Genomic DNA, 19839 nt, shown 5'->3' with positions numbered 1-19839 from the left:
GAAGGTGCTACTGCTGCCTTCCAACTCATGGTAGTTCACTTTTCTGTCCCTGAGGCAATCCTAGAGATCAAGGCTGAAATCTGTGAGCTGTGAAAGGAGACACAGGACTGCAGAGCTAAGACAGTGATTGGAATCACGGTAACAGATAGGATCTCCTAGAAGAAAATAGGGGAAAGGAAGGAAGAAAAAGAGTGATGAAGCTCCTAGGATATGGCAGTTACATTAAGCAGTGATGACCTAGTGGAGAAAGTAAGTGACAAGAGTTACTAAAACCAAGGAAGGTATGGAGGAATATTTATTATCCCTTGAGGAGATAACAAATAATCAACATGGATAGAGCATATTGGCTTTGGCCAGGAGAAGGTCTGCAGAGATTTAAGTGGGAGGTGTTTCTGAGTAGAAGGAACAGAATTGAGCCTGAGTTGTTCAGAGAAGCATCTTAAGCTAAATAGTTTGGTGAAGTTGATTTAAGGTGAGGCCATAGGGATGGTCTATGAAGGAGAGCAGCTGGACAAGGACCAGATGACTTGATAACAGGGTTTTTTCTTTGTAATGGAGAAAGTGTAACATTCTGACTCTGCAAGTGGAAGAGGGCAGCAGTGCAAGGTCAGCAAAAGCCATAAAAGAATAGGTTAAAGTAATGGGAAAAAGAGGTTATGGATCCAAAAAGTACGCAGACACTAAGCACAAATGAATAAAGCTCGTTTGTGGAAGAGAGGCACTGAAAAGCATGTGTGTTAGCAACAAAGTGTGTGGCATCCATGCTGTAGGAGAATGAAGGGATATGTGTTAAGGCAAATTCAAGTGGAAAGAAGAGGGAGCATTTCAAAGCAGATGCATAACAGCAGGCTGAGTGTAGCAATAATTAGTCCGAGCTGAGGCAGAGCAGCAGTTAGGCGAGCTGTGCAATTACAAGTGGGAGGCCCAGATATGAAAATGAATGTTGAGCTTCCAGAATCAGGGAGATTTGAGTATATTATGAACAGAGCATTTCTAGTCTCCCAGGGAAAAGAAAGCTGAGCCAGGCCAGCCATTCTGAATTACCTTAGCAAGCATTATCCCCCTAGTTAGTGCTCGCAACCGAGGAGCAGATCTGGAGTTCTCATCAAGCCCTGCCATGGTCTGTATGGTGCTGCTTAATTTTGATTTTTGCACACTCCTTTGGGGACCAAGAGGCTGAATTAACAAACATTAATGTACCCTAAGATTTTGAACTGGAAGGAGCTGTAAAAATACAAAATATTATTATTGCAACTGTCCTAGGCTGAGTCCAAGGAGATGAGTGTTCCATATCACATGTGAACTCACATCCAGGTGTACCAATGGGTATAGGGAGTTTGGGGTTTGATTCTGTAACCAGGCTTTCTCTTTTAGCTTCCTATCTGCAGGTTGGCCTAAATAGTGTTTCCTAATAGTCTAGGAGGTATGTAGATATTACACTGAAAAGTGCCACAGTAATAAATATCTTCAGTCTCTAAGGTAGGTAGATAAATAACAGACTTGAAAACTGCATTGCACCAGAACAGGCCAACTGCATCCCAGCTAGTAAAGAAATATTATGAAGGTAAAGGGGAAGGCAAAGGAAATGGAGAGGAAATGGGATATGAAATGTGCTGAAAGAACTAATTGAAAGCAAGGTAAATGTATCAAATAAATAGTGATGATAATAAAAAACCTAACAAAATGCCATCTGACATTTGTTCTAACCTGTAGTTGACTTTCTCTCCCACCTCTGTTCTGTGTCTCCTAGGTTTTGTTAGCTATGACAATCCAGTCTCTGCACAAGCTGCTATCCAGGCTATGAACGGCTTTCAGATTGGCATGAAACGCTTGAAGGTTCAGCTGAAACGCTCCAAAAATGACAGCAAACCTTACTGATCTTAACCCCAGATGCTTACTGCTCTTATTTTAGCTTTCTTAGGGTAAGTCCCATGAGCAAACCTGTCCTCTGCAGGGGGGTTAAGAAAGAACATAGAGCCAACCTTCACCAAGAGACAGTTATTTTTACAGTTACCACTTCCATTTCCCCACTTGTCCTTATTACACTTGGCTCCCATTTCCTTGCCAAGTAATTACTGAGTTGTGTTACTGTATTTTGTTTTGCAGCATAATTTATCTCCTTTTTGAAACAAAAATAAACGTCTTGAAATTCAAAACAGCACACACACACACAGACACAAAAAATGTGCAATTTAACTCTGTGAACCCTGGTGCCATTAGCACACAATAAAAGTTGTTTTCTATGGATGGATCGTATTTTACCAGGGTGGCACCAGCAGTTTATAGGTTAAACAAAATGGCCTCATGCCAGTTTGAAGCACTTACTTTGCAACAAAAATTGAAACAAGTCTTTCCACTACATCAACTTGTTTTTTGAGAAGATTTGATTTTTTTTTCGGTTCAAATCAACGTATTGTTATATATTAGTCTGATTTTACACTGGTCGTCTTTATATTTCATTTTTTTTAAGTTCTTGGTTTTTTTTGGAAAGGATTAATGTAAAAAAGATTTAGAGATCTGTTTCTAAAGCTACAGGGTTTAAAATAAAAAAAAATAAAATAAAATGAGTGACAATACTTGATGTTTCTTGAGAGATAAATTTAATAATAATAAAAAAAAAGAAAGCCACAGGCCTGTAAATTTTATTTGTAAAAAGCATTTCTATTTTTATACAAAATTTTTACTGCCTCAGAAATAATGGAATTTATTTATTGCCTATTGTTAACTTATTGGATACCTAAAGAGCAGCTCTCTATGCTAGCTAGATCCTTTGAAGTAGTCTCTAGAGTAATTGTGCCAAGAATGGGCGCTTTTTCACTGTTGAACCCTCCACCCTTTACAGTTCATACTTTTATCCTCTTGTTTGTATTTGTCTGGTTATTTTGTTTGTAGTTTCCATTACCTAGTTTAAAGTTTGGTTGTCTGACCCTTCCCTCCCCTCCCTGTACCTTTCTGTTACATTTGTAGAAACTGGTTCTTTCCTCTCTTTTCTCCCCAAAGAGGAATCCATTCTCTCTGACTCCTTTCAGATGGATCCTTTTGGGGTTCCATTGTGCTCTTGTTGACAAGTATTGTGAGTTAATGCAAATTATGTGAACGGCTCATAGGCTCTACTGATGAAAGATTTGCATTGGTTTTCTCCTGCACCCATAAAAGTGATTTTGTTTGTGCTGCATAGATTCTGTGTAACTTTTTTTCCTCTTCCTTGTTTTTTCCCTAGACATCTCCATGCCCGTTAGCCCATCGTTTGCCTAGCATGTCCCTGTGGCGTCTCAAAAAAAAAAAAAAAAAAGTTTCATCGTCCCGTCATTGTTTCTGATGTCTTTCTGACCTCACATCATATTTGGTTCTCCTACTGACCTAGTTTGACCTTTGAAATTTGCATGTGACCTCATCTAGCTATGAATTCTGGGAAGTCAATGTGAAAAAACATTGCTGCATTCATGCAAGACTGAAATTTATTATTAGATAAATTAATGATAGGATTTAAAAACAACCTGTGGCAAAATGTTTTTTCTTTCTTTCCTTTTTTTTTTTTCCGGTTCTTTTTTTTTTTCTTTTGGTTTTTGGTTTTTTTCTTTCCTTGGAGTTTTTTTGTTTGGGATTTTTGTTTTGGGTTTTGTTTTCTTTTTTTGTTTGGTTTGGTTATTTTGGTTTTGGGTTTTTTTGGTTGGTTTTTGGTTTTCGTTTTTTCATTTCGTAAAAAAAAAATAAAAAAAAAAAACAGACTTGAAAGTATTATACAGGGATTGGCATTCTGCCTGGTCACTGGTGACAATAGCAATATGTGTCCAGAGGCACAGAATGTTGGTTTCTAACAGACTACTTCCAAAACAGTTTGAGAAATAAAACTGTCTGATTTTAAGTCTCTAGAGGTCTGTAATAGTTTTTACATTTTTCAGGCAGTGTAAAGTTTTTTGATAAGGCCATTTTAGGTGGCTCACTTTCTCATTAAAGTATATATATAGAACCACTTTTTGTAGATTAGTATAAGAAAATATTTACCCTGTTTTAGGGCAAATGCTACCTACTTGTGTCACCTTTTGCTGAACTGACTCACAGTTAGACAATCCATGGTTTAATGCACATGAAATTACCTATATTTTATACTGTTTCAATGTACAGAAGAAAGGTTACTGTAAAATGTGTTACGTTGGTGCTTCTGTGAATTAAGTTGTGGTTTCATCATGAGTCTTATGGTCTTAAGTGTTCTATGTTTATAAAAAGACGAGTTTAAAATTGGTTTACTTGAACAACAAGAACAAAAACAACATTCAAAAAAATAAAAACACAAAAAAAAAGTTGTTTGCTTAAAAAAAAAAAAAATAATTTCATGTGAAAAATGAAAAAATATTCCAGAATAAGTTTGTGTTGGCTTGTGACGCATTGATGTCATTTTTTTATTGTGAACAATTTAGGTGTGTTTGTGTTCAGCAAAATGTGATCGGTTTTTCTTTTAAAGAAAAAAAAAAATCAGTGAAACTATAGTGCCAAATTCCAAAGGTACTTTCTTCCTAGAGCTTCAGTGTGTTTCTTGTGTGAAGTAATTTGATAACATGGGTATTTTATTATGTGTTTTGTATAAATCCCTAATATTTAAAGAAAAAAGAGGTTAAAAAGTTTGTTAACTTGCTATCCTGTGGTCTTGTTGCCTGAAATTGTTATTGTTTGTTATTTCTCTTTGATGTTTTTTGTAAAACATTGTATAAGTGCCCATGTTTCACTTTTTTAACCACTCTGCACACATCAATGCTGTGAAAGCAAACCTCACTATGTATTTTCTTCATATTGTATGGAAACCTCTAAGGTGAGAAAGTTTTGAACTTTTAACCCTTTCCACCCAGAGCTGTCTTGAGTGTTAATACCTTTTATACATTCACCATTTTGCTGTTTATTTTTATATATATATCTATATCTATAAATATATATATACTTAGTTTTTTGTGGTTTATTTAATACATGGTTGAAATCAGAACAATGCACAGGGCAGATCTGAAGGACAAAAATATTTTACTGCTGTCTAAATTTCTTCTGTATCTATAACTAAAATTATTTAAAACAGTAATTAACTTGTGGTTTTCCTTTTTAGATTTTGGGGATTTTGTCTTTTCTTAAAGAGCTTTTAATATGCTGCTGGAATATGCTATTCAGTATTAATAAAATAAAGGAAAAGAAAACAATTCTTTAATTATCTATTGTGTGAGCCACTCCCAGCCCGGAGCGGTCAATCCACCATTTGAAAACCTTGAGGGGGAAAAAAAAAAAAAGAAAAAAAATAATAATATTTTTGTAATTTAAATAAATGAACTTTTGCTTAAATCAGATGCACTAGATCTTCCTGGGTGAAAATTCAGTGTGCACTGCAGTTAAACTACTTTTTGTGGATAAAGTTTACATACACTGTAATGTTTGGTGTTATCTGCCATTATTTGTCACGGCAATATATTGGCTCACTCCTGCAGACACTCATACAGAGGGGAGTGACTTCACTCGTCCCAGTAGTCCATGGGAATATCTGGGTGACTGATGTGGGTGTTTGCTGGAGGAAGCTCTGTGTGAGGAACCAGAAAAGAGATGCTGGTAGCCCTTTTTACACTGCCTTGTAAGTCTGATTAGGTTGCATTTCTACCGCACAAGTAGTGACCAACAACCAAATTCGGTTCTTTGCCACCGGTCTAGTGAATTCATTGCCAACCCAATGCGTGTGAGCAGCAGTACCTGCTACCGATCGTAAAGTGCCATACCTTCTTCCACCTCCTAGTTCTACCCAATTCTGTTTGAAGCCACCTCAAATTCAAAAAACTAAGCCCTATATGAGCAACATCAGCTGGTGCACTCTTGTCTCTCATCCCCAACTTAAATGCTTCTTTACGTAGAGCCCTGGGATGGAAAGGACTAGCCTCTAGTGATGCAAAAAAGTTTCCTTCTTATAGCACATGCACTTATAAATAAATGATCTACACTTTTCTCACGTTTTTACTACTGCTGGGGCCTTCCTACACCCTTTGAGGGCTATTTTGTACTACTTGCAGCAATTGTGCGTATTCAAAGTATCATCTCACGTACGTTATATTATATATATGTACATATATATATATATAATATGAGATCATCATTTGGATTGTTTAGACTGTTTCACTAATATTTCTCATTGTACCCACTGTCTAAATTTCTAAAGCTTTTTTAGATGCCCTGGTGTGTCCTGTGGGTTTACCAGTCCAGTTAGAGTGGTGATGCTTCTGGTCCTCAGGCAGTGTAATTCGGCACCAGGCTGCCCTGAATTACACTCCACAGGACATTGGCTTAGCAGTGGGAGAGGAGGAATGTTTCTGTACTTCCAGGCAACTGAGATGGCTCATTGCTTAGAAAAGAGTCCATCTTGGGGGAAAAAAAAATTAAAAAATAAAATAAAATTCAAGTACGAAACCAAAAACCCAAACGTACACCTCCTGGGAGACAAATTATGTACCAGTTCTCTTTCAAAATATTGAAAGGATAAAGCTGCAAGGGTGCAAGGGCCTAATAAGAGAGGAAGTAAAACAAGGGAAATTGCTTTACAAAATTCTAATCAAAAGACTAGACTAGTTGTTTTTTCAAACAAATTAGCTAATTGCAATGAAATGGCAGTCCTCAAAGGAGTAACAAGTTCATCTTTCTTTCACCATAGGGGTTACAGTTCCTTGGCTTGTGCTACTCTGGAATCATTTTACTGTTTCTGTTTTTATTATCTTAAGTGCTAATTAACAAAAGGAAAAAATATCCTGTAGTTTCATTACCTTTTTGGATAATGTCATACAAAAAGAAAAAAAAAACAAACCTATGTATTTGTGTTCTTTTTGTGCTGTGAGAATTGTTGTTTGTAGATTAATAATACTATCATTTTGTTTAGAATTACAAACTAGTTTTTAAGTATTGTCTGAGAAAAGCCAAAGTTAATGCAATCTAGTGGAAACTGTAAGACCATTTGAGTATTGTTTCTGTTTTATTGATGCATTTGGATTTTGTTGTTTGATGGAATTTGAGCCAAAAAAAAAAAAAAAAGAACAAAAAAAAAAAAAAGCAGGCTTTCCTATTTCTACAACTTGATTGTACTTATGCATTTTGTACCAGTGGAACTTTTTATACTGGAGATTAAAAAACAAATGGAAATTTTTGTGGCTTACTCTCGTGGGCCCCCTCGATCATGACTGATTTTCAAGTTTGATTTCTGGACGGTAGAAAGAGAGTTGGTTTTGTTTCGAGAATTCAAAACTTTGGCTTGATTTCTTTTTTTCCCTTTGCTTATATCTAGTGTTTAGAATTTTGTCTTAACAAAAGCGGTAAGTTTCACTTTTTATTCTGTATCGTGCAGTTACACAATAAGGTAATTAGAATTAGGAGTACTCGGTCACTTTGCGTGGATAAATGTATTAGTTAAAACGTTAGGGGTTTGCTTTTTTGCTGTTTAGATCAGAGTTTTTTCTGATTCTTCTGTCCTCATTGTGAACATAACCGTGTAGTTGAAACAGTCAGACTTATTTTTGTAACGTATGTTATTGTGTGATGCAGTTTTTTGCTTCTGTCTCCAATATTAAACCATTTTCCTAATACTTGTCTCTCTACTTTGTGTGTTGTATTGTTGGTGGTCATTCTGTGTTGGTAATACATCTACACACCTCACTGTTTCACGTGCCTGTTTTTTTTTTTCTCTATTTGTTGGTTGTGTACAAAAGATACAGTCGATTCCACCTAAGTGAATAGCTGATTGGGGGGCAAAAGAGGATTTGTACATTTTAGACATATTCTGGTTTCTTTGATTTTTTTTTTTCTCTCTCTTCCTCCCCCTAGTCATGCCTTATCACTTGGATAATCTCTTGGAGCAGGAAGCATTTTAAATGAGCTTCTTGCAAAGTCCTATTCAAGGTAGCTTTTGTTAGCCTTCGAACTGCAAAACCTTCTGCACACAAACACACAGAAGTCACGGGAAAAGTTGTTTTGCTTTTTTTTTTGCTGTGACATTTCAGTCAGTCTGGAAAATGTGGATTATGGAGATCAGTTCTTCCTAGTTGTTAAAAAAAAAAATAATACTCTGCCACTACTTCGCAGAAGCACATGAAACATTCAAGAAAAGGAGGATATAGCCTTGGGATTTCTTCCAAACTGCACAGTAATCTGATGGCATATGGCGTTAGTCAAACTCTCCTTAGAAACTAATCATGTCTTAACTAGGGCTGTGAGAGCCTGCAAAAGCCTACCAGGTGATCGAGCTTGTTATGTGCAGTTATACATATAATACTTTAAAAAATAAAGGGAGCACAGGAAGACTTTCTATTAAAGCCAGCGGAAGTAAAGAAAAAAAAAAAACCACACAAAAATAAAAGGACGGAGAAATAAATGATTGAAAAAAGATCCCCCATTGTTCCAATGGGTGATATTTTTGCTGTGGGCTTACAAAGCAGATCATTCTCAGCATTGGCTGATAGTATTACACAAATCTCAAAAGGGACTAAAGAAATTCCATAGCCCTTTTTTTTCTCATTATTTTTTACAGTTGGCTTTTAGCTTTTTTTATTCTTTCATTTCCTATAATTTTTTTCTCCTCACAAGAATCTCTCTGCTCTCCCCCAGCCGGTGTCTACCACGATGAAATAAAAGCTGCAAAAGAAAAATCTATGTTGTTCTGGTTTACAAAAAGTCTCTTCTCTCCTCTGTTTGATCGCAGATACAAACTTTACAATTTGGAGGGGGGGGAAAGCAAAACAAAACCAACCAAACCAAACCCAAGGAGGAGAGAGAAGCACTGGCGAGTGCTCTCTGGAATTCAAGCCATACGCCCCCATCCCTTTCCTTTGTCCCACTTTCTGTGATGCTCAGGAATCGAAGACCACTTAAAAGTGCTCTTATGAGACCCAAATGACACTCCTCCCTCTTGTCTCCTCTCCCCTGGTCTTTCTGGCACTCTGGCTTTGGCTCACACACACACACAGCCCCCCTCAATACCGTCTTATTGGTCCTGGCGCACTGAGTGTATCCGTGTGGTGTCAGCAGCAACGTTGGTTCCTGCCTTTGGAAGACTTTTGAAATTTTCTGGTGGCTTGTGAGTTGGCCTGGTTGTTACTGCTCAATGCATTTTTTTTTTAATTCTTTTTTCACTTTTCCGTTTCCATGAGAAGCAAATAAACAATGAGTCTGGAGCCCCAGAGAAGCTCCAGTGTCATCTCGCAGGGTCTGTTGTCAGAGGTCAGGGGTCCAAGCAACCCTAAGTTTAATCTAAAACCACAGGAGCCTGTAGCAGACAGCCCAGGCAGGAAAGCAGAACCCAGTGGTCAGACTGTATCCTGGGTCTTCGACAATTCTAGAGTTTATGATCCCAATTTGGATAATTTTGACATCAGTGGATTCAGTTAAGTAAGTCTTGACTTGCATGAATGATGAATCAGAATTACTCTCTGGGTTTTTTTAGCTTGCTGTGGATGCTTTTTTTTTTTTTCTTTTCTCTTTTTTTTTCCTCCAAACTTGGTCTTAAGGAAAGAAACTAGAGCTTTGTGAAGGGTCTTTTCTTCCAAAAATACAACTGAAAAAAAAAAAAAGACTTAAACTGCAGTTGGGTTTCTTTTAAATACTCAGGGCTGAAAGATACAGGGTTTTCTTTCTTTTTTTTGATTCTTTTTGTTATTTTATTTCAACAATGGGGAAAAACGAGTTCCTTAAAGCAATGCAGCTGAACAGTTTGTCCTGCTTAAACGCATGCTTTTAATTTCAATTATGTAAGGCACCTTGCAGTGTTAGCAAAATGTCTCTTTGTTAGCTATATGTGTATCGCCATGGGAAATTACCAAACTGTCACAAGACTTGCTGATTAAAGAATAGCCTGCCAGAGTGTGTGTGCCTTTGCCCAGTGTGACTCTTAGGTATTAGGCTAAGGAAAACAGTTTAACAAAATGTAGTGTGAATCATTCCTGATAAGTGAATAAAGCATTGTGACCAAGCAATCAGATTATTCACTTATCAGGAATCGACTGTACTGATAGTTTGCCTGATCGTTTTTGTTCCTCATCTCTGTTGTAGTTTCACTACTTTGCTGTGTTCTGTTTTTTCTCTCATGCTCTTAGCAAAATCACTGGGAATATCCCTTCGTGTGATCATGAAACGTGCTACTGAGTAACAAATAAAAAAAAAAATTAAATATAAAAATGATATCTTAACAAAATCTATGCACTTGCTATCAGGAACACAATACTGGATGTGTCTTATATATATTGAACTATAATAGTATTCGATTTCTTAAATAAAGCTTAAGAAAGGATTCTGTTGTCTGTAAAATTTTATGAGCATTAAATGGAAAAAAAAATGTTTCTAGGGTTGGGCGCTTTTTGTTATATGAAATCTCACTGGGTGCATGGTCTTTAACCATGCCCAGGCAAATGTTACCTAATTTGCTTGATATTTCATTAATAACAGAGACTTTGAAAATTAGGCTTGCTGAAGTCTGTGGGGAGAAAAAGTCTTACCATTCAGTGACTTGCAGCAAAAGAGACTAAAATACAGAAATTTCGATCTTCTTCTGTATTTGCAGAAGCAAATGTGCTTGGTTTTGCACTAAAATCAAAAAACAGCTAAAATATGTGAATCAGAAAATGTCATGAAACAATATTACTGTCACAAACAATACTAGAGTTTTTGGTGTGTGACTTTTTTTCCTCCTCATTCTAGGTGGGTTTAGAGCTAAAAAATTAAAACCCATATGCTCAAAATTCCACAGAGTCCACACTGGAGGTCAAAGCATCTTTTGGGGGAACATGTGTGGCTTACTGTACATTTCCTGTATCTGAGCCTTCTCTTAGGAAAACATTTTCACATCAAAACCCATGAATTAAATGGGAATTGAATAGATGAAACTGTTGAGTACACTGAAAAAATTATTCCTTCAATGGCTGTACATTTGCCACAAAATTGTAGATTTTAAACAATCAGATTTTTATGGAAATGCCCGTAATTCTTGTATTTATCAAACTTTCAATAATGTCAGCCTTTGGCAGAAAGATCCAGGAGAATGAGGGAAGGGGGGGGAGAGGGGTTGCTTTCTTTTTTTTCTTTTGAACTGCATTACTGCCTCACTTTTCATATGCCATTATATTATCTGGAAAAAAAATTAAATTGTGGAAATCTATCCGCTGCTTGTATCATTCTCCTCTATTCATATGTATTTAGTAAATGTTACTGAGCCCAACATCCAGTGGCCAGGTGTGTTAGCTTTGTAAGCCCAAAACACTGCTCCACCAGAGAGAGGCCACAGAGAGGATTGACCTTGGTGGGCAGCAGGATGGTCCTGTCCATCCCTTGTCTGCACAGAGCTCAGGCAGGGACCCAGCCCTGGTTTTCACGGGCTGCTGATGTAACACAAATATTAAATAATAGCAATGATTAGTTCATATTTGTATTCCCTCTGATTTTCCTCATTAGCAGACTTTCTTTTTTTCCATTAAAGGGAACTAGAAAGTTGCAGTCATTTTCTGAATCATTTGCCCCTGTTGATAACCTAATTGTTTTACATGAATGCTAATATTTCCCTCTCACACATTTATATCTATCAGCTAAATCAGCAGTAAAGTAAACTCTTCTGGGATACATTCCTATATCAATTAGCAAGGATTTATGCTCCAAAGCACCATTAGCATTAATGGGAGTGTGCTCTTTAGCATAAACAATTGGCAGTAGGTCTGGTGGACTTTATTTCATAAACAAAGGAGCATTTGAATCTTGCAGACTTGTTTCCTCAAGACGGTACTTCAGGGAGTGGTGTCCCAGCCTCCCCGGCTGCTCTGGGGACTCTTACTCACAGGACATGCATAAATTCGTGACTTGCCAGCAAAAGGGGACAGAGTCAGTCTGGAAAGTGGGCTGACTTCTGGTACAAAGTTTTGCTGGTGTTTTCCCTTCTGAAAACCTGCCTGACAACATGCCAGGCAAAACTTCCAGCATTATCTCATGTCCCTCCAACCAGTGGTTTGAAAAATTTTGGCATTGTGTAGTGCCTCAGGATGGAGACCACAGAGGGGAGGGAGGAAGGGAGGGATTTCGGACAGAGGTGAAGCCCTGTAGGAAAGAAAGGAATGGATTTATCATCTCCTTGAACTGACAGTCTCACAGCTCCATGTCTTTCAGCAGAGAGCTAGAGGGGACCAGCAAATCGCCAGGTCTCGCTTTTCACATGGTCAACAGTTTCTCCCTCACCTCATGTTTGATCAAACCAATAAATACACAAACAAAAGATTTTAATCTTAATTCTGAAGGCGCTGGGAGTTGGGGTGAAAGTCCACCCCTTCCCAGAGGTGCATGTTCTGCTGAATCCCTGCCCGTGCTTCTGCAGATGTTTTCTCTGTAGGTTCTGGCTCTGCTCAGATCTGCTACATTAAAGAGCCCTTCTGCATCTGCCATTTTCCCCCAAAGACACTCATAAGCAGGTCTCAAGTTGCTTTTCATCCCTCGCTCATAAAATAAATATATCATGCTCTGGAAGCATCTACACACAATAGTGGTTTTTTAGTCCCTGAATAATTTGTGTGCTTTATTTCTACAGCTTCTTTCCCCCCCCAACATTCTTTCTAAATTTGGGGCACCAGAGCCAAATGCATTATTTCAACATCAATTCAAGTGATGCAACATGCAGAAATTAAAAATTTCATCCCTAGTCTACTCCTCTGAATGACACAGTCAGGGATTGCATCAGTCCTTGCAAAAATGACATGCAAAAGCAACAAAAATCCATACTGGCAGAAACTATTTTAGTTGCTCCTTTAGTATGCCAAAATCCCTCTCAGATGTGTCGTGCTCCAGGTTCCTCTGTGTGTGGTCTGCTTGCCTGTTCTTCAACTTGAAAGCTTGCTCACAACTGCACTAAGAGCCCTTTTGTTCAGCTCTTAGTAAAACTGCTGATAACATTGGAAAATGTTGAAGAGGACTATTTACCTCCAACTCATTAGTGAAAATATTGAATAGCATTCAGACCCCCTCTATAAAAATACTCTCCTACAGTGAGTCCCCTTTGACAGCTTCTTTGTTGACATGTCAGCCCATTCTTAAACCATTTTATGTGCCTTGTATTGATAAAGTAGAATGCTAATTTTTTAATCAGAATCTGTTGTGCTGTCAAACGTACAAAAGTCAGAATATATTCCATCTTCGCAATTACTTTTATCAGCCAAAACCTACAATCACATCAAAGAATGAAATCCAGTTTGACAACCCTTCCTCCCCTAAAAAACATGTTGATTGGCATTAATTGTTTACCTCTCCTTTAATGTCTTTATGCCCATATCAATATGTCCATTATTTTGCCAAAGCAATGTCAAACTAGCCAACCATGGGCTGGGCCATCCTGCTTGTCTTTTTGAGTGCAAACATGAGAATGTCACATTTCCCATTCCCATCTGGGATTCTGCTGGTGTGCTTAAATATTCCTAAGGGCCTGTGTCAATGGATCAGAGCTTTCTGCCCTATTCTTAGACCTGGGCCTACCATATCTTTAATAAAATAGTAGCTAAGTAGACTTTTACAGAGTTGGACCAGAAATCATTTGAGCCTTCTCCTGGCATGTAAGTATGTGAAAGAAGAGAATTTTTGATATTTCCCCTTTTTCTGCAGCATGACTAGAAGATTTCCCATCTCCAAAAGCCTAAGTTCAATGATAAAATAAACATACTCACAAATTTTTGCAGTTGTCCTGCCCTTCTCACTCAGGTAGAGTTGACAGAGAGAACAACAGGGCGACACGTTTATTTATAATTATATATATGTATATATTATATTATTTAAAGGTCAATAGGAAGCATAGGTGAAGGCAAAATATTTTTTCATTCATCATCCTCCTCTGAACAGATACAGGTGCTTTCATTAGGGCACATGGGAGTTAAAGCCCAATGGCTTTGAAGCAGACAGTGCAGAAGGGTCAGGATCAACCTGGGGAGTGGGGAATACCTGGGACCTCTTAGAGAAGAGAGGCCATTTGGAAATCAGAAGAGACCTGAGTTAGCCTAACAGACCTGACACCATACAGTTAAAAAGGGGTAAGCAGCAGCAATAACAGAGGAAGGTGATGTGCTGTTCTATGCAATAGGCACAGGTGCTGTTTCAGGCCACATGTTGCCATACAGGTATGCTGGCCACAGACCTTAGAGGTGCTGAGATATCAATGCATCTGCTCAGGAACCTCAGCCTCAGCCCAGCACTCCTCAAAGCAGACACAGGCCACTGCTTTACCCTGTAGACATCTTTACTGGAGAGGGTAACATAAATACAGCCTGGAGACAATTATTCCCATGTGAAGAACAGGGAGTAAAGGAGCTGTCTGAAGCTGTCACTGCCTTTCCAATGGCTGTAAGAGGACAACAGGAGCAAAATTCAGTTTTCTTAGTAGAGGCACCAAGTATTGCCCCAAGTGCCCAAGGATACCCTGTCAGCTACAACCACTGTAACAGAAGAGCACAGGTGTCCTTTAGGTCCTTTGTCATACCTGCCAGCCCCGTGTGGGTGTTTCAGAGTACTGCAGGTATCTCAGAAGGCACTAGGCACCCCTGTTTAGGCCATTCAGTCAGGCCCTGGATGACTTGCTCAGCCAGCTCAGAGACCCAGGTACACCAAAGCCTCAGCTCCCATGTTGGGCAGCAGTAAATGGCAGCAGAGTTATCCTGCCTGGCCTGAAGTAGCCAAGTACAGCTGAATTTTTTTGCCAGATGTAAGCACCTAGTGCTGTTTGAGATGTCCTATAACCTCCAAAACCTCCACAAAGGTGTAGATGTGGTGCTTAGGGACATGGTTTAGTGGTGGACTTGGCAGTGCTGGGTTATTAGTTGGACTCAATAGTCTTAAAGGTCTTTTCCAACCCAAAAGATTCTATGATTCCAAGGGCTTGCAGATGTGATGCAGAATGAGTAGGACACTTGTGACCACCAGCATGGGATAGCCTAGGCTATTTCAAGGCTCTAAATAATATAAGCATCAGGAGCTGGTGCATCCAGATACCCAGCTAAGGATCCCTAAGCTTAGAAGGATGAGTCTGCGAGCTGAATCCCACTTTAAGGCTTATATTCACTTTCCTAAACCTGGGCCATGTTGATACTCCAGGGCAACTCAAATGGCATTGATTCCTGCATTTATTAAAGAGAAATTGAGCTCTAGGGGTCTAATTTGTAGACGGCTGAAGGTGAAATTCAGTGAATCCTATTGTTAACAAATGAGCCCCAGGTGAAGTCCCACAGGCCCTAAGTGGGAATTGTACTAATAAAACCACCAACTGCAGTGGAACTGCTTTTTAGGGGATAGCTATGTGCAGACTATCCCTCTGACAGAAAAGCCAGAGCCCCAAGGACTTGTTCTGACGTGATCTATAGAGCACCTCTGTCATTAATTTCATCCTATTCAGCTTTTAGCATTGAGGATCTCTATCCTTATATTTGTTGTAGATGTGGCCAAAGTCACATAGTTAGTGATACTTTGGTCTCTGATCCTGGTGTAATCGTGCCACACATTTTAGCATCCCATACCCCCAGACCAGGGATTCTCCTGCTCAAAAGAGTAATAAAACAAAAAGCAGGAACCTTCACAGACTCTTTGGGCAATTTGTTGCACTACCTGACTGTCCTCATGGTGAAGATATTTTTCCTGATATTCAGCCTCATATCCACCTCTCTTGTTGCAACTCATGCCCCTTGCCTCTCACACCTGCCATATGCCACTGCAAAAAGCCCTGCTAAAACTTCTTGATAAGTTCCCCAAAGATACGAGGGGAGGGTACTGCTGTTAGGTGCACCCCAGGCTGTCTCTGCTCCAGGATGGACAAGGCCAGCTCCATCAGCCTTTGCTGGTAGGTGAGAGCTTAAGCCTGTCCAGCCATGCTGGTGTCCCTCCCTGAACACCCTTCAGTTTGTCCATTACTTTCATGTACTGGAGGAACCAAAAACTGCAAACTTCACAGGGTGGGACATGAAGTAGTGTGAAACATGGATGTTGCACTTGCCTTGGGTTGCACTTCTTCTGCATGTGAGTGAACCAAAGGCAAGTGGAGGCTGAGGAGACAGACAGCACATTATGGGTATCTCACCCACTCCCCTCTCCTCTTACTTTCATGCCAAAATGAGAATAAAATAAAAACCAAGGAAACTCCAGAAGGTGCTATTAAAGAAAACAGGTTGTTCTCTAGCAGGCACATGTAACTAGTCACGCAGCCCCCTCTGAGCACACCCTGGGTATCAGGACTGGGATTTCTGCTCACCACCTTGCTGAGAAGCACAGTCTTGGGCAATGCTTCACTGGTCCAAACAGCTACCAGTGCTTTTGTATGTCCACAGCAGGGACAAAGTCAAGGCTATGGCTGCAGCAGTGCCAGGATGACCATGATCCTTGTGCTTGCAGGTGACAGGAATGCATCCACCCACTCATTTCCTAGTCAGTCAGTGTCAGTCTGCTGCCTGCAGCCAAAGATATTCTTCCTTTCCACAGGCACAAGCACAACTTTTGTCACAAGGTTTGGGGCCTCCAGCTCTCCTGTCTTGATCCCAGATTTTTTTGCAGTTCACCCTTCTACCTCCCACCCTCAGCAAACCTCAGTTTTCCAGCAGTCTTGTGGGTGGGGTAGGGGGAAATAGTAACACCACCACTCTGTTGTGGACTGAGAACATGGTGACTAGAAAGGTGTAAAGACCTTGACCAATTTATGTGCAGGAAGACAGAGGGATCATTAAGGGCTCTTTTCCTCCCCTCCCCACATCTCAGGTTCCTGTCCCAAACCATGGGCATACAAGCCTAGAAGATGATGCCATAGGGCTGCTTTCAATTTTTGTTTGGTTTTTTTTCAAAAGCCATCTGCCAATCCGGTGGATCCCATGATCATCTCCATGGGCCTTACATAGTAAAGTACTACAACAAATTCCCATGTGAGATGCTCCACTTCCCTGGTCCCCTTCCAAGCACCTTCATGACTGGGGATGCTTGCTTACCTGGACAGCTCTCATTTATGCCATGACATACTTCCCAATAAAAAGAAAACTTTAGCACTGCCCAATCTCAGCCCATGGGCTTCCCTTCTAGTGTTTCTGCTACCTGTAAAAGAGTTATAGCTGCATCCAACTTCTGAACACCAGTGGTGGAGCTGGGAGGTGGGCTGGGCAGTGTAAGTACTATCACAACTACTGAAATTGTACCCACACTTATGCCACAGCCTGATTGTTTATATCTTCAACATCTCAGCAAAATGGCTTGTCACTGGGTCAGAATGCAATTTCTTTGCCATAAATCACCTCCCTGTTCCTGGTGCAGGAGCAGATGCCAGCCATAAATTCCACTCTCGGTGGAACAGAGCTCCTGGATGAAAGGTCGTGTTCCCAGGTGTGAATAAATAAAAAGTGCACAATTCACAGAAGCAACACCAACCAGCTGGATTGTGGCTTTTTATGGAGGGAAAACAGGCATAGTAGGAGGGTTCACAGTGTCCCCCTTCTCTTCTAGGCTAGTTTTCTTCAGCTCATTCAGCCTTACTGCGTTCCATGAACAGTTGGCCATTTCCCTGCTTGCTGACTGCCCTTCTCCTCCTTGACAAGCTACAAAAATATGTCCTACCTACTGTCCCAGGGCTGTAGAGTTCAACCCAGGGGACTGGTGTCAAATTGCCTACTTAGACATAAGAGCTTTAGTGTGTCCAGCCCTTGGATTGGGCTAACTGAAGTTCTTGGGTGTTTGAGCATCCCTGTACTCCTACTGGGAAAACTGGAGAGGTATCACCAGATGTGGGGCAGACCTCAGCCTGACCTATTATGTATCTGAAGAAGCCACTCATTCTCTGCTGAAGGAGGGTGAGTAAAGGATTCTGGTGCAGAGATCTGGCTTCAACTTCCTGGTTGGGTGCTCAGCTCACAGCAGCTGGACACAGTGCACTGGGACATGCCTTCTGCAATAAGGAGCCCTTGTGCTCTAGGAATGCACTTCTGGACTTGCCTAGAAACTTGTGATCTTCAGCTTTCAAGGTATAAGGAAATAAAATACCCAGGAAGAAAAAGAAGCCAAACCAAACCACAACACAACCCTTCAAAATGGGTTTCACCCATATCCTTGGGAGAGCGAGCTTGTGAGGAGCATTACCATGAATGCTGGAAGCTCTCCTTAGTTCTGATTCTTCACATATGCAGAACTGTCTTCACCTCAGCACCTTTCACCCACTAAAGGCTTTTTGGGCACCCAAATGGCTGCAGGGCTTATGCTCATGGTGCACTCACCGCTGCTCTCATTTCACGTTCGGTTGCCCGGCCGTGCCTGGGGAGCTGCCTGTGCACTGCTGCTGTTTCCGACTGACAGGCATCAAAGGGTACCTTCTTCTGAGCAGAGCACTTCCAGACCCCATGAGGAACTGTATTTTGCCTTCCCAAATTAATATGCAAAAGTAAGCAGCATGAATCAGCCACAGGGCACTGCAGCTCTCCTGTATCCCTTTTACTCTTACCAGCAGCTTGGATTTTATGCTTGGAGCGTTGCTCTTTCCCCGTTCCTTGCCTCTCAACTGGTCCTCTCTCATCCACTTCCCACTCTTTTTCTTCCTGTGAATAATTCTTGGTCTCTGCTCTGTATTCAACAAGTGTTTGGAATGAATGAAGGAGGTGATTAATTATTTAGGATTGTACAAGGGAATCTAACTAGGTGCAGTGGGAAGGAATTAAGCAAGTGAGACATAAAGGCTGAAGATCAGGAAAATATTTCCTTAAAGTGAAATGTAATAGAGGGCAAGCCTGCCTCTGGGGCAGCATGGGAAGTTTCTATTCCCATGGGACTTAAGATTGCAAAGAGCAGAAAATTATCTGTAAGAGGAATCCTTCTGGGACAAGGTTAGTCAGCCCAAAAGACTGTATTTGTCTCTCCCTCCTAGGCACAATGGTGGGACACAGTGTGTGAGAAAGCACTGAAACGAGAACACAAAGAGATTTATTCATGCTGCAAACTTAAAATGCAGTGGGCAACTTCCCTTCAGCGCAAACAATTCCTTTTATAACCTGTTTGAAGAGATTTTTTTATATCTCCTTATTACTCAAGTAATTAATTCTCAACAACGAATGTGAGAGGACACTGCATTAACACAGCAGGTAAATTTGGGACAGAAAAGAAAGAGCACTAGCCCTTAAAATGAGATTTATTTGTGAAGACTACATCTAAGTTTCTAATGACACTCTGAGAAAAATCAAGGTTTTCTGCTTTCATTTGCTGTGCTGTCTCCTCTCATTACAGAGTGTCCTAGCACGAACTGATCTGCCATGCTCCTGAATCCTTTTATCTCTTGTTAACTCTACTTTTTTTTTTTTCCTCATTGATCACTTCCTCCTCATGCAAAGATTTGGTATGTTTAACCTTCATAATCTTCCTACTTTGCAGTTGTGGGTCTGTAATTAAAGGCTGTTTGAGAGTTCAGCCAGCAATAAATCAAGTTGCGTTAATTGAACAAAAACTTGTCCGAAAACTTCACTGAAGTGGTCATCATACCCTTTTTTTGGAAAGTTTTATAGCTCAGGAATAGCATGCAAGCTTGTTGCTTATGTGAAGTCTCAGGATTATTTTCAGAGAATCACAGAATCATTAAGGGGGAAAAGACTTCCAAAATCATGAAGTCCAACACCTGGTGATGGAGACTTGCAGTTCTCGAAGCTTTTTGGGTACCTGCTGGTTCTGTCAGTTGATGGGAGAGATCTGTAAATCTTACACTGGTATGCAGAGCAATATTGACTAATAACTAATTCTTTGTAACTTCCTGGTAACACCAAAACTATTTTATTATCACATTGCATGTTCTCTTTTCTTTAATTTACTGCTTTCGAGCTGAGGACT

The 19839-nt window shown here is 40.0% G+C and overlaps 1 protein-coding gene and 1 long non-coding RNA gene across 15 annotated transcripts in view; both read left to right on the top strand.

The window, feature by feature from the left end:
- CELF2 (CUGBP Elav-like family member 2) overlaps positions 1 to 10285 on the top strand; it is a 558920-nt gene extending 548635 nt beyond the window's left edge. For 12 of the 14 annotated variants that reach the window (XM_064656529.1, XM_064656521.1, XM_064656523.1 and 9 more), the window contains one exon: positions 1751 to 10285. In XM_064656529.1, coding sequence (XP_064512599.1) covers positions 1751 to 1878 — 128 coding nt within the window. In that variant the 3' untranslated portion in view covers positions 1879 to 10285. The remainder of the gene's footprint in view (positions 1 to 1750) is intronic. The other 2 variants (XM_064656519.1, XM_064656530.1) reach the window with 1 other exon arrangement.
- Positions 1 to 19839, top strand: part of LOC135415034 (uncharacterized) — a 621260-nt gene that overhangs the window by 436432 nt on the left and 164989 nt on the right. The gene's annotated exons all lie outside the window — the stretch shown is intronic.

The sequence above is a fragment of the Pseudopipra pipra genome, chromosome 5, assembly GCF_036250125.1.
Source record: "Pseudopipra pipra isolate bDixPip1 chromosome 5, bDixPip1.hap1, whole genome shotgun sequence".
Lineage (NCBI taxonomy): Eukaryota > Metazoa > Chordata > Aves > Passeriformes > Pipridae > Pseudopipra > Pseudopipra pipra.
This window is presented reverse-complemented; position numbering and strand designations above follow the sequence as displayed.